Source organism: Marmota monax, unplaced genomic scaffold (assembly GCF_021218885.2).
Source record: "Marmota monax isolate L192 unplaced genomic scaffold, Marmota_monax_Labrador192_F-V1.1 WCK01_AAM20220418_F8-fsc00029, whole genome shotgun sequence".
Lineage (NCBI taxonomy): Eukaryota > Metazoa > Chordata > Mammalia > Rodentia > Sciuridae > Marmota > Marmota monax.
Window position 1 is genome coordinate 6549569 of NW_026693024.1, and position 13166 is coordinate 6562734.

A 13166-nucleotide genomic window follows, 5' to 3' on the forward strand; every position below is an offset into this window, starting at 1 on the left:
TCAGGTTGGGAGGTGCTAAAACCAGTGTGTACACTGTGCTTGTGAGGAGAGTTGACGATAAACTTAATCCATCCTTGAGGGTCACAGGAAGAATCTCACAGGAGGGCAATGTCAGTCGAGCTTGATGGGATGATGGGAAAGGAAACAAATGTAAAGTGTTAGGAAGAAGGACAAGATAAGAAAGACAAAACATGTTATGTGAGGATGTTCAGAGGATTGTGTTTACCTGAGGTGATGGCACAGGAGCCTTCGATGCTATACATGGGGTTTGTATTTTGTTCCCCAATCATATCATTTTCAACCTGCCATGTGTACATTCCTAGTGGGTGTATAAGAGTAAAGGAACTTCTTAATTTTGTGCTTCAAAAAAAGAAATGTAAGCATTTCCATCATTTGGATCATTGCTACTCAAAATGTGGTCCTCAGAATAGTGCTGGTGCACAAGCTATTTGTTTCTAGTTAATGATGGGATATCCAGAGAAGTTGAGAGTAAGCATTTAGGACCTGAGAGCAATTTTATTTGATATTGCCATGTCATCCAAGCAAAGGATCTTTGATCAGTTAATTGATTGGGTTAGGTTTTACACACAGAAAAATTCACACAAAATTTAAATCAAGATATAGACGATTCCCATTATTCTCCAAAGTTTCTTCATTTCCAGCCCTTGCCAGCCACTGATCTGCTGTCTCTAGTTTTGCCTTTTCCAGAATGTCATGTAAATGGAATTCTAGAATACTTAATGTTTGGTACCAGACTGCCTCCTTTCACTAAGTGTAATGGTTTTGATATCATAATGTTATTGTATGGGTGAAAATGTATTTACTTTCATTGCTGGGTAGTATTCCACTAGATGGACATACCACAGTTTCTCTATTCACTAGTCGAGGAACATGGGGCTATTATGAATAAAGCTGTGAAGAGCATCTCTGTATTGGTCTTTAGGTGCCCTTATGTTTCCATATTTTAGGTAACAACCTAGGAATGGAATTCCTTTGTTATATGCTAAGCATATATTTAACTCAGAGGTGACTTCCGGGGATGGATGATCTTTGTTGTGAGGGACTGTCCTGTGCATTATCCTCTTACCCAGTTTTAACAACCAAAAGTGTCTCTAGACTGTTAAGTGTCCCCTGGCTGCTAAAATTTTCCCCAGTTAAGAACCATTGCTTAATTGTATACAGTTATCAAAGTATTTTCCAAAGTGGCTTATCATTTTGCATTCCCACCCAGTAACTTACGAATTCAAATTTTGATGTGTTATATCTTAATGTTTATTCATTTCAATGTATTTTTAATCTCCTTTGCGATTACTTCTTTTACTTATGGTTATTAAGAGGTATGTTTTTTAAATTTCCCAGCATTTTGAATATTTTTCAGATATTTTTCTACCATTGATTTCTGATATATTTCCATTTTGAACACAGAACATTCTTTATAGAATTTCTATATTTTTTAACATTTGAAATGTGTTGTATGTCCCAGAATATAGTCTATGGTCAAGGAATAATCATGTGCAGTTGAAAATAATGTGAATTCTGTTGTTGACTGGCATATCATATGCATGATTTTACCTGTGACAAAATTATAAGCCTGGGATGTGTTGGAAGTTTTTTGAAATGTTCTTTGCTAACAACATACTATTCCCTCTCTCTGTAACTTGGAGCTGAATGCCTGTGTTTCCATTTGTCTTTAGGATTGCCTGGATGCCAACTGATAGCCACAGGTGCTAGACTATAACTTACTATTCAGGCTTCCCCCACCCGGACCCTGTGTAATTTAATCTTGTGGTTCCTTGAGTGAATGGGGATCTATGAAAAAATTATCCTTTAGAAAAATGCCAAATACAAAGTAAAAACAAGAACAAAATGCTAAATGTGGCTTGCTGAGAGATCATTCTCTGACCCACAGTCCACACACATCTGCTTAAAGCAATGTGGAGATTCATGCTTTAGGGAGCAAATTGGTGGCACTCTCAGAGATGGGCTGGATGAGGAGACAGGGTGAACTCCTTGGACTGAGTGAAAGACTTTTGTTAAAGACACGTCCACAGTGACAGTAGGACTCAAATTAAGGGAGGCCTTTGAGAGACTTCTGAGATATCATTTAAAAGTCTTCGCCTGATATGAGGTGGTATGTGAAGTAAAACTTCACTTCCAGCCTGCTGCCTTGGGTGACTAGATGGGTGATGATCCATTCACCAAGCTGGAGAAATAAAATGAAGGGCAGTGGTTCATGTGGTGACAGGGGATTGGGTAGCCTTGACTTAAGATGGTTTGATTTCTAGGCTGAGCAATGTTGTGAATAATAGTGGGCGACCTGGCCTTTGGAGAGACGAATGGATATTATGACACAAATGAGGTGGTATAATATAGTGTATTCATCTTATTTTAAGCTTCTTGTAACTCCTGATCTCTCTCCTGTTTGAAACTTTACTTTTTTATTTGCAATATTTTCAGACCAAGAAAAGTAGAACCTGTGGCTACAGTGTAGTTTTAGCTTTACTGTTATGGAAAATTATTCCTTGGTCATGAATTCAGACAGCACACAATAACGATGGCATGTCTCTCCTCCACAGTGCCCAGAACCTCATCTAGGGAGATTTACACAGTCGGGGTGGTTCCCAACTGGGGCTGGAATCCTCCTAAGTCTTCTCTTACATGTCTGCTAATGGTGCTGGGGGAACTTGAAAGCTAGGTTCCCCCTTGTGAGCTCCTACACAAGTCCTCTTCATCTTGCTGAGCTTTCTCAGAGACTAGTGGTGGAGTTCCAAGAGAATCTTTGGAGGGAAAAATCCTGACTGAGAGGAAATGTCACAGCACGATCATTTAAAAAAAAAAAAAAAAAAAAGCAGGAGGTAGTTGCATGACTTTTTTCGTGTAATCTCAGAAGTCACATCACATTTCTTCTCCCTTATCTCTTGATTGAAGTATCTCAGCCCACTAGGATTGAAGATGAGGGGTATTGGGGAATTTGCTTGAGTTTTTTGAAACCCCCACAAATAGCAGCATTAATTTTCCAGGCTTAGAATGCATTGGCTCTTCTGTAGAGAGAAACACCCAAACAGGCTATAAGTGGAACATCAGAACCATTTTTATTAATCATAGTCTTTCCTGGAAGCCTGACACCAATGAAAGGGATTATTTGTTGTTTTAAAACGTGTTAGGAAAAGAATAAACAGAAAAGAAAGCACCACATTTTATCTAGTCATTAAGATTTCTATTACAGGTTTAGAATCCCTAATCAGAAATCCAGAACACTCCAAAATTCAAAATACTTTTTGTTCCAGAGCATTTCTGATAAAAGAAAAATCAACATATACCTGAAAAATTTCTCATTACTTTTTATATACAAAGCCACATATTGTAAAGCCTTCCACCTTTTGTCTTCATGTGCCCTGTTCTCTCCCACCCACCCCCAAATAAAAAACAGTATTTGAAATCCTTCAGAAGGTGTTACAATAACGTTCCATTATTCATTTAACCAATTTCCTATGAATAAACATTTGGGTTGTGTGCACTCTTTTGCTATTATAAACACTATTTCAATAAACCACATTGTGAATTCACAAATTTTCATGAATAGTATCTGTTCTAGAAGTTCAAGTAATATGTGACAGTATATATTTTGAATATTGATAACTAGTGCTATGTTATATTCCTTGGGTCAAAAAATTAAAACCCACATGCATCCTACCAGCAGTGTATAAGAGTGCTTTGCTACCAAGTGTATGATCATTTTTTTAAATTTTTTGCCCCCCTGGTAAGTAAAAACTGGTAACTTGATTCAATTGTATCTTGCATTTTTCTTAACTGAAGTATTCATTTGTTTAAGAACCATCTTTTTCTTTCCTTGTCTGTGAATATCTTCATATTCTTTTCCCATTTTTAAATTTATTGTTCTTTTTTTTAACCTACTTTTAACAGATCTCCACTACTTTTATTTTTGCTTTGAGGAATGGGGAAAGAAGTGAGGGGTGGTGCATGAAAAGAGCAGATAACAAATTACTGGATATGAAATAAAACCAAATCCCCTAGATCTGCTGCTCATTCAGCTATAGATAGTGGTCTCTAGATGGTTGGTTTTGTCTAACATTTGAAGATGAAGTGTAAATGATTTAATAAACACGCTTCGATTGCAAAGTAACATTAATACTCCCACCTCTTTTTGTTGTTGTTGTTGTTTATTTTTTACTTGAAAAGACTTTAACTAGTACAGAAAATGTTTTAGAAATTGTTGGTCGAAGGATACAAAATTTCAGTTAGGTAAAAGGAATAAACTCGAGATCTATTGTACAACATGGTAATTCTAGCTAATAACTATGTATTGTCTACTTGAAAATTGCCAAGACTAGATTTTAAATGTTTTCATCACAAGAAAGTTTATGAAGCAATCAATGATTGTTAATTGATTCATTTTAGTAATGCCACAATATATATCTATATCAAAACATCATGTTCTGCATCACAAATATCTCATAAAGATATTTGTGAATTTTAAAAATAAGCAGTTGTTTTTGAATTACTACTCATAGTGACCCATGAGCATCACATTCTTCAATTTTCATATTATGACTCTCATTTGTACCTGTATTAAGTAGTAATCATAGTAAATATTTATTTTATCATAGAAGTGTTCATATTCTCTTATACTCTGATTTAATAACATCTATGTAGTTATTTTATGTATTTTAATATAATAATATTTTAATGTACTGTAATATTTAAGCAGTTTTCTAATTTTGGACACTTAGATGGTTTTCTTGTTTTTCTTCTTATAAGTAATACTGCCCCAAATATCTTTATTTATCTTTCTGCTTTTGTTAATTCCTAGGGATAAATCTCCCCCTAAAATCTTAGAATAAAATATGTGAGCATTTTTGTGGATCTTTGTGTCTGTTGCTACATTGTTTTCCAAATGGTTATAAAGAATAGAGTGCATAACCAGAAACAAGTGAGAATACTGGAACCAAATCCCTCACCAGGTTCAGGAATATCATTTCTCAAAAAAATTCTTCCAGTGGTATAAAATGTGGGTGTTGTGTTAATTTTCGTGTCTTCAGTTGGTCATCAGCCTCTCTAAGGTTTTTAGGCATCACTATGAATTACTCTATTTTTCCCTCCCCCATCAGCTTCTTTCTAGGCAGGGGTCACTTGGTCAGGAACTCTGGCTGCAGCATTCTTCTGGTTAAACAGCCCTTTCCCTGACCCCCTTCTGGAATGATCCTTTGTCCTGGGAACACAGGTAGCCAGCCACTCTTCATATTCACTCTCCCTCTGTCTGAGCCCTACTCTCTCTGTATCATTTTCTTGTGGCATTTTGAATACTTTTTATTCATTGAGCCTTGAAACAAATCCTTTGTTTCAAGGCTCACATTTCTTTCTGATTTCTCTTATCCTTGTCATTTGTGAATGATGGTGGTGGCAGCAATAACCAGAGCACGTCAGCTTCTCTCTGTCCCCTCCTCAGAGTGTCAGCTGCCAGCCTTGCCCTCGCTGTCTCTTCACCCCTCAGCCTTCCTGGGCTGCACCCTGGCCTTTTATGGTTGGAACTCTGCCATTTTCTGTCACCTTTCTCCACGTTTCTTATCTGATTTGTTTTTTCTTCACTCCTCTCCCTGCCGCAAGAACAAATTATCTCATAAATGGCTTAAAACAACACAAATATACTATTCGTTTCCTTGCTTCAGGACTCTGGATGTGGACTGGTGTGGTCCCCCAGTGTGTGGTCTCCCCAGATTGTAGTCAGAATGTTAGGGCTGTATTCTCAAGCTCTGGGTCTTCTCGCCTAGCAGACTGAGGAGGATGTGTTCTCCATGATTATGGGAGTGGGGTTCCCATGTGTCTCACTGGCTTTCGTGTGCCTCTCAGCTCCTTAGGGACTCCCCGAGGTCCTGGGCACATGTTTCCTCACAGCATGGCCACTCATCTCCTCATAGCCAGCAGGGGAAATCTCTCTGCAATCTGCCAAGGTGGAGAGAGTCATACAAGTCACACAAGACAAACTAATGACTGGGGTGAGACCCTGTCCTTCTCATGGGTCAGTTACAATCAAAGGAAGAGGTTTCCATGGGGCTGTGCATGAGAGGTAGGAATCTCGGGGAGCCACTTCAGTCTGCCTCAGGAGCCTGCTTTATGTCTGTTTGTAATTTTTTCATTTCATGAGCTCATTTTCCAAGCTTTTTTTAGAAGTATGAACTGCTCCTGTCACCTTTCTTACACTCGACCGCCCTGTCTTTTGTCTTATACTCTGATTCATACATGTGAAATGCACTGTTAGAATTCACTGTAGTGACAGAATCTGACCCGCTTGCTACCATTTGGGGTAATTGTCACTAGATAGGCATTTCACCATGGCTTCCTTGCCCTCTGCACATGGTTGGAGGAGCTCTTACTACCAGGAAACATAGTGTTTTAATAAAGTTGAAGATTTTGATGGCCTGACACACACTTTATGAATGTTCACAGTCCAGTGTGGCCTGTTTTGCACATATGGCCCTATGTGTAGCCAGTTCTCTTATGTAACTGACACCTAGAAGGCTACATGTTTAAATCAGTGCAGGTAAAGACTACAGAAAAAGCATGATTCAGAGGTGAGAATGCGGGTTTCAAAGAGCCTGAACTTTATTCAGAAATGAAAGAAAATACTATTGTCAGTGTGGCTCCATAGTGCTTTCATGAGGACAGTAAGGAACATGAAGAGGAAGGAAAAGTAAGATGGGGTGCCTTCCACCACGGCTCTGCAGGGCGCTGCTGCCTATAGGCCTCAGGCAAGGTTCCTGGCAATTATGGGGAGGAGTGCGTACCTGCCCAATCTTCATACTTCCCTAAACAGCCCTTTTATTTTCTTTCCTAATTATAGCTGGTGCTCAAGATCGAATCGGCTGGGCTTTTGGCCTCGGGTTAGAAAGACTGGCCATGATCCTCTATGACATCCCTGATATCCGCCTCTTCTGGAGTGAAGACGAGCGCTTCCTGAAGCAGTTCTGCATCTCCGACATTAATCAGAAGGTGAAGTTCCAGGTGAGATGACTTGCAAGAATTAAGTCAATGATAATAAAAATGGTTGTCAAGGATTGAGAGGATCTGCTACTTGAAAACTGCTGAACTTTAAAATAATGTGAATTTAAAAATAGGTTAAATAGGGGTCCATAAATACTCATGAGGTTCATAAACCTTCCGAAATTATATGCAGAAAAAGAGAGATTTATCAATCTTATTAGTCTAAACAGAGAAAAACAATTTTGGGCTTTGTTCCTGACCATTTTGTCATTGTGAAGTACCCATCTTTATCAATGATGATATTTTTCTCTTAAAGTTTACCTTTCCTGAGACTAAAATAGACACACTGGCTTATGATTAGTGTTTAAAATGACATCTTTTTTTTTTCATATAACTTTCATCCTTTGTCTTTATATTAAAATTATGTTTCTTATGAATAGCATAGAATTGGGTCCATTTTTTAAACCCAAATTTAAAGTTTCTATCTTCTAATTGAAATGTAAATAAGGAGGTCATTCCTCAAAAAAAGAAAAAAAACAACAAATAAATGAGCTCACACTTCATCTCAAAGCCCTAGAAAAGGAAGAGCAAAACAACAGCAAATGTAGCAGAAGGCAAGAAATAATTAAAATCAGAGCGGAAACCAATGAAATTGAAACAAAAGAAACTATTGAAAAAATTAACAAAACTAAAAGTTGGTTCTTCGAAAAAATAAATAAGATCGACAGACCCTTAGCCATGCTAATGAAGAGAAGAAGAGAGAGAACTCAAATTACTAACATACGGGATGAAAAAGGCAATATCACAACAGATGCTACAGAAATACAGAAGACAATTAGAAATTATTTTGAAAACCTATATTCCAATAAAATAGAAGATAGTGACGACATCGATAAATTTCTTAAGTCATATGATTTGCCCAGACTGAGTCAGGAGGATACACACAATTTGAACAGACCAATATCAATGGATGAAATAGAAGAAGCAATCAAAAGACTACCAACCAAGAGAAGCCCGGGACCGGATGGGTATACAGCGGAGTTTTACAAAACCTTTAAAGAAGAATTAATACCAATACTTTTCAAGTTATTTCAGGAAATAGAAAAAGAGGGAGCTCTTCCAAATTCATTCTGTGAGGCCAACATCACCCTGATTCCGAAACCAGACAAAGACACCTCAAAGAAAGAAAACTACAGACCAATATCCCTAATGAACCTAGATGCAAAAATCCTCAATAAAATTCTGGCGAATCGGATACAAAAACACATCAAAAAAATTGTGCACCATGATCAAGTAGGATTCATCCCTGGGATGCAAGGATGATTCAATATACGGAAATCAATAAATGTTATTCACCACATCAATAGACTTAAAGATAAGACCCATATGATCATCTCGATAGACGCTGAAAAAGCATTCGACAAAGTACAGCATCCCTTTATGTTCAAAACATTAGAAAAACTAGGGATAACAGGAACTTACCTCAACATTGTAAAAGCAATCTATGCTAAGCCTCAGGCTAGCATCATTCCGAATGGAGAAAAATTGAAGGCATTCCCTCTAAAATCTGGAACAAGACAGGGATGCCCTCTATCACCACATCTATTCAATACAGTTCTCGAAACACTGGCCAGAGCAATTAGACAGACGAAAGAAATTAAAGGCATAAAAATAGGAAAAGAAGAACTTAAATTATCACTATTTGCAGTAGACATGATTCTATACCTAGAAGACCCAAAAGGGTCTACAAAAAAACTACTAGAACTAATAAATGGATTCAGCAAAGTGGCAGGATATAAAATCAACACGCATAAATCAAAGGCATTTGAAAAGGAAATGAGGAAAAACACTCCATTCACAATATCCTCAAAAAAAATAAAATACTTGGGAATCAACCTAACAAAAGAGGTGAAAGATTTATACAGTGAAAACTACAAAACCCTAAAGAGAGAAATAGAAGATCTTAGAAGTTGGAAAAATATACCCTGTTCATGGATAGGCAGAACTAACATCATCAAAATGGCGATATTACCAAAAGTTCTCTATAGGTTTAATGCAATGCCAATCAAAATCCCAACGGCATTTCTTGTAGAAATAGAGAAAGCAATCATGAAATTCATATGGAAAAATAAAAGACCCAGAATAGCAAAAGCGACTCTAAGCAGGAAGTGTGAATCAGGCGGCATAGCGATACCAGATTTCAAACTACATTACAGAGCAATAGTAACAAAAACAGCATGGTACTGGTACCAAAACAGGCGGGTGGACCAGTGGTACAGCATAGAGGACATAGAGACTAATCCACAAAATTACAACTATCTTATATTTGATAAAGGGGCTAAAAGCATGCAATGGAGGAAGGATAGCATCTTCAACAAATGGTGCTGGGAAAACTGGAAATCCATATGCAACAAAATGAAACTGAATCCCCTTCTCTCGCCATGCACAAAAGTTAACTCAAAATGGATCAAGAGCTTGATATCAAATCAGAGACTGCGTCTGATAGAAGAAAAAGTTGGCTCCGATCTACATATTGTGGGGTCGGGCTCCAAATTCCTTAATAGGACACCCATAGCACAAGAGTTAATAACAAGAATCAACAAATGGGACTTACTTAAAGTAAAAAGTTTTTTCTCAGCAAGAGAAACAATAAGAGAGGTAAATAGGGAGCCTACATCATGGGAACAAATTTTTACTCCTCACACTTCAGATAGAGCCCTAATATCCAGAATATACAAAGAACTCAAAAAATTAAGCAATAAGAAAACAAATAACCCAATCAACAAATGGGCCAAAGACCTGAACAGACACTTCTCAGAGGAGGACATACAATCAATCAACAAGTACATGAAAAAATGCTCACCATCTCTAGCAGTCAGAGAAATGCAAATCAAAACCACCCTAAGATACCATCTCACTCCAGTAAGACTGGCAGCCATTCTGAAGTCAAACAACAACAAGTGTTGGCGAGGATGTGGGGAAAAGGGTACTCTTGTACATTGCTGGTGGGACTGCAAATTGGTGCGGCCAATTTGGAAAGCAGTATGGAGATTCCTGGGAAAGCTGGGAATGGAACCACCATTTGACCCAGCTATTGCCCTTCTCGGACTATTCCCTGAAGACCTTAAAAGAGCGTACTACAGGGATACTGCCACATCGATGTTCATAGCAGCACAATTCACAATAGCTAGACTGTGGAACCAACCCAGATGCCCTTCAATAGATGAATGGATAAAAAAAATGTGGCATTTATATACCATGGAGTATTACTCTGCACTAAAAAATGACAAAATCATGGAATTTGCAGGGAAATGGATGGCGCTAGAGCAGATTATGCTAAGTGAAGCTAGCCAATCCCTAAAAAACAAATGCCAAATGTCTTCTTTGATATAATGAGAGCAACTAAGAACACAGCAGGGAGGAAGAGCAGGAGGAAAAGATTAACATTAAACAGAGACATGAGGTGGGAGGGAAAGGGAGAGAAAAGGGAAATTGCATGGAAATGGAAGGAGATCCTCATTGTTATACAAAATTACATGTAAGAGGTTGTGAGGGGAATGGGAAAAAAAACAAGGAGAGAAATGAATTACAGTAGATGGGGTAGAGAGAGAAGATGGGAGGTGAGGGGAGGGGGGATAGTAGAGGATAGGAAAGGCAGCAGAATACAACAGACACTAGTATGGCATTATGTAAAAATGTGGATGTGTAACCAATGTGATTCTGCAATCTGTATTTGGGGTAAAAATGGGAATTCATAACCCACTTGAATCTAATGTATGAAATATGATATGTCAAGAGCTTTGTAATGTTTTGAACAACCAATAAAAAAAAAGTGTGTTTCTTATTAGCAGCATAGAATTGGGTCCATTTTTTTAAACCCAAGTTTAAAGTCTCTTATCTTGTAATTATAATGTTAAATACACTTAGATTTACTCTAATTGTTTATATAATTGGGATTAATTCTATCATCTTTTTATTTCTCAATTTCCCCATTTATTCTTTATTTGTTTACTCCTATGTTTGGAAATTGAGCTTTATTTTTTTTGTTTTCGTCTTCTGTTTTATTTCCTCTGTTGCTATTTAGTTTTACCACTTCGAATGATTTTTAAGTGGTTACTCTAGATTATAGTATGCATAATTAATTTATCACACTTTACCTTAGATAAATATTACACAACCTGATGAAATATTTAATAACCTTCTTATAATGTAATTTTATTTACCTCTTTTTTATATTATTGTCATATTTTATTTCCCCACAACTCATAATCCCATAATGCATTGTTATATTTGTTTCCAATAGTCATTTTTCTTTTGAAGAAATTAAAACTATATTGTTTCATATTTCCCTTGTCATTTACTTTCTGTAGATCTTGGTTATTTTCTGTGATCATTTCCCTTAGCAGCTTTTGTTAGTCTGGAAACAATTAGAAATGATTTTGTTTCACCTTCATTTTTTTTTAGGAGTATTTTTATGAGTATAGATGTCTACATTGTCAAATCCCCCCTCCCTTCAATTCTGTTGGCATGTGATTTTCTTGCCTTTCTTTTTTGACTCTTGTTTTGAGCAGTTTGAACTGTGTCTGATTTTCTGTTATCCTGCTTGGGGGTTCATTGTGTTGGGTTTCTGTCTTCAACTATTTTGGAAACTTCTCATATATCTTCTCTTCTAACAATGCTACTCCCTGTAACAAGGGCCCTCTTTCCTCCAGTGTCCGTTAACAGAGACCTCATTTCCTTCACAGCCATCACGAGCAGGGCTTTGACCTCTGTATTTCCCCGTCCGTTTTTTATGATGAGTTATGTCTGTCTTTCTCAGACATGTAAGTTTTCTCTACCCTGCTTCTCACTTCCTCCTTACCTGGTCAGAGTCTTTACCATTCATTTCTACAACAGTATGTTCAGTACAAACTAACCTTTTTATATCATAGTGCTCAAAATGCTCTGTCCATGAACTGGTTCCAAGACCACTTTCATGTTTTTTAAGTATTTGTGACAAGTAGTACCTTACTTCCAGATACCAAAATATGTATTGGTTTCCTGTTGCTGCTATGACAAATCACTACAAACTCAGTGGCTTAAAACAACATGGATTTATTATCTTAGTTGTAGAGGAAGAAAACCAAAGTCAGTCCAACTGGCCTAAAGGGAAGGTGTCAGCAGAGCTGGGGGAATCTCTGGGGGAGGCCTGCTTCCTTGCCTCCTCAGGCTCTAGAGGCTGTCCTCATCCTGGACCCATGGCCACACATCACATTGCATTGTTACCCTTCCATTTCCCTCTTGGGATCTTATCACCTTTCTTTGTTTTTTAATTTTTGCCTCTTTTTTGTAAGGAGTCTTGTGATTACATGAAGCCCAGCAAGATCATTCAGGATAATCTCTCCATCCCAAGATCCTTTCTAAATCACTTCTGTGGAGACCTTTTTTAATGTAAGGTAAAATGTTCACAGGTTCCAGGGATTCAGACATCTTGGGGGAGGCATTATTTAGCCTGTCCCTTTTTCCTTTTTATATTCAGAATCACATGGCCAGCTGCTCACCTTTAGACCCAACACAGTGGTTTTCTTGTTTGGGATAAGTAATACAGTCAGTAGTAATATGTTAGCAATTTTTAACTGTTTCAGAGAGTAATTATCTATATATAGTTTCAGACTCATTCTGTCACTTAGTGCACTTGACCTTAGGCAGTACTCTTCACAGAGGATAGGAGGGGAAACCTGGGGGAAAGGCCTCTTAGCAACTCTGAGCTGTGGTTTCTCTGGCCAAGAAACTCTGGAAGCCCCTGTTGTGTAGGAGGCAGAAGTTTCTCTTTGTTCATCTCCCCTTGGGCCCTCCTAAATTATGCTTCAGACTCTCTTGGTCTCTGTGGTGTCTTCTTCTGAGGTCTCCAAGCTCATCCAGCTGTGAGTGCACTCTTTTGGGTGCTAGGAGCAGTTTCTCAGTGGAGTACCCTGAGGCCTTATTTCTGTGATTTTTTTTTTTTTTTTTTATGAATGCCTGAAAACCATTGTTTAGATCTAGTAAGTAGGATCCTCAAGTTGTAATGTGATTTTAATTTTTGCTTTTTATTTTACATATTTTGAGTTAAGGGCTTTACCTGTTCGGGCCCTCTCTGGCCCACCTGGATCAGTGCTTGAGATAAGTGGATGAACAGTTTGGTTGTTTTG

At 37.7% G+C, this 13166-nt stretch overlaps 1 protein-coding gene across 22 annotated transcripts in view; it reads left to right on the forward strand.

Annotated features, from left to right (window-relative positions):
- The window catches only part of Fars2 (phenylalanyl-tRNA synthetase 2, mitochondrial), a 512601-nt gene that overhangs the window by 287841 nt on the left and 211594 nt on the right, over positions 1-13166 (forward strand). For all 22 annotated transcript variants that reach the window (XM_058582377.1, XM_058582368.1, XM_058582373.1 and 19 more), the window contains one exon: positions 6860-7020. In XM_058582377.1, coding sequence (XP_058438360.1) covers positions 6860-7020 — 161 coding nt within the window. The remainder of the gene's footprint in view (positions 1-6859; positions 7021-13166) is intronic.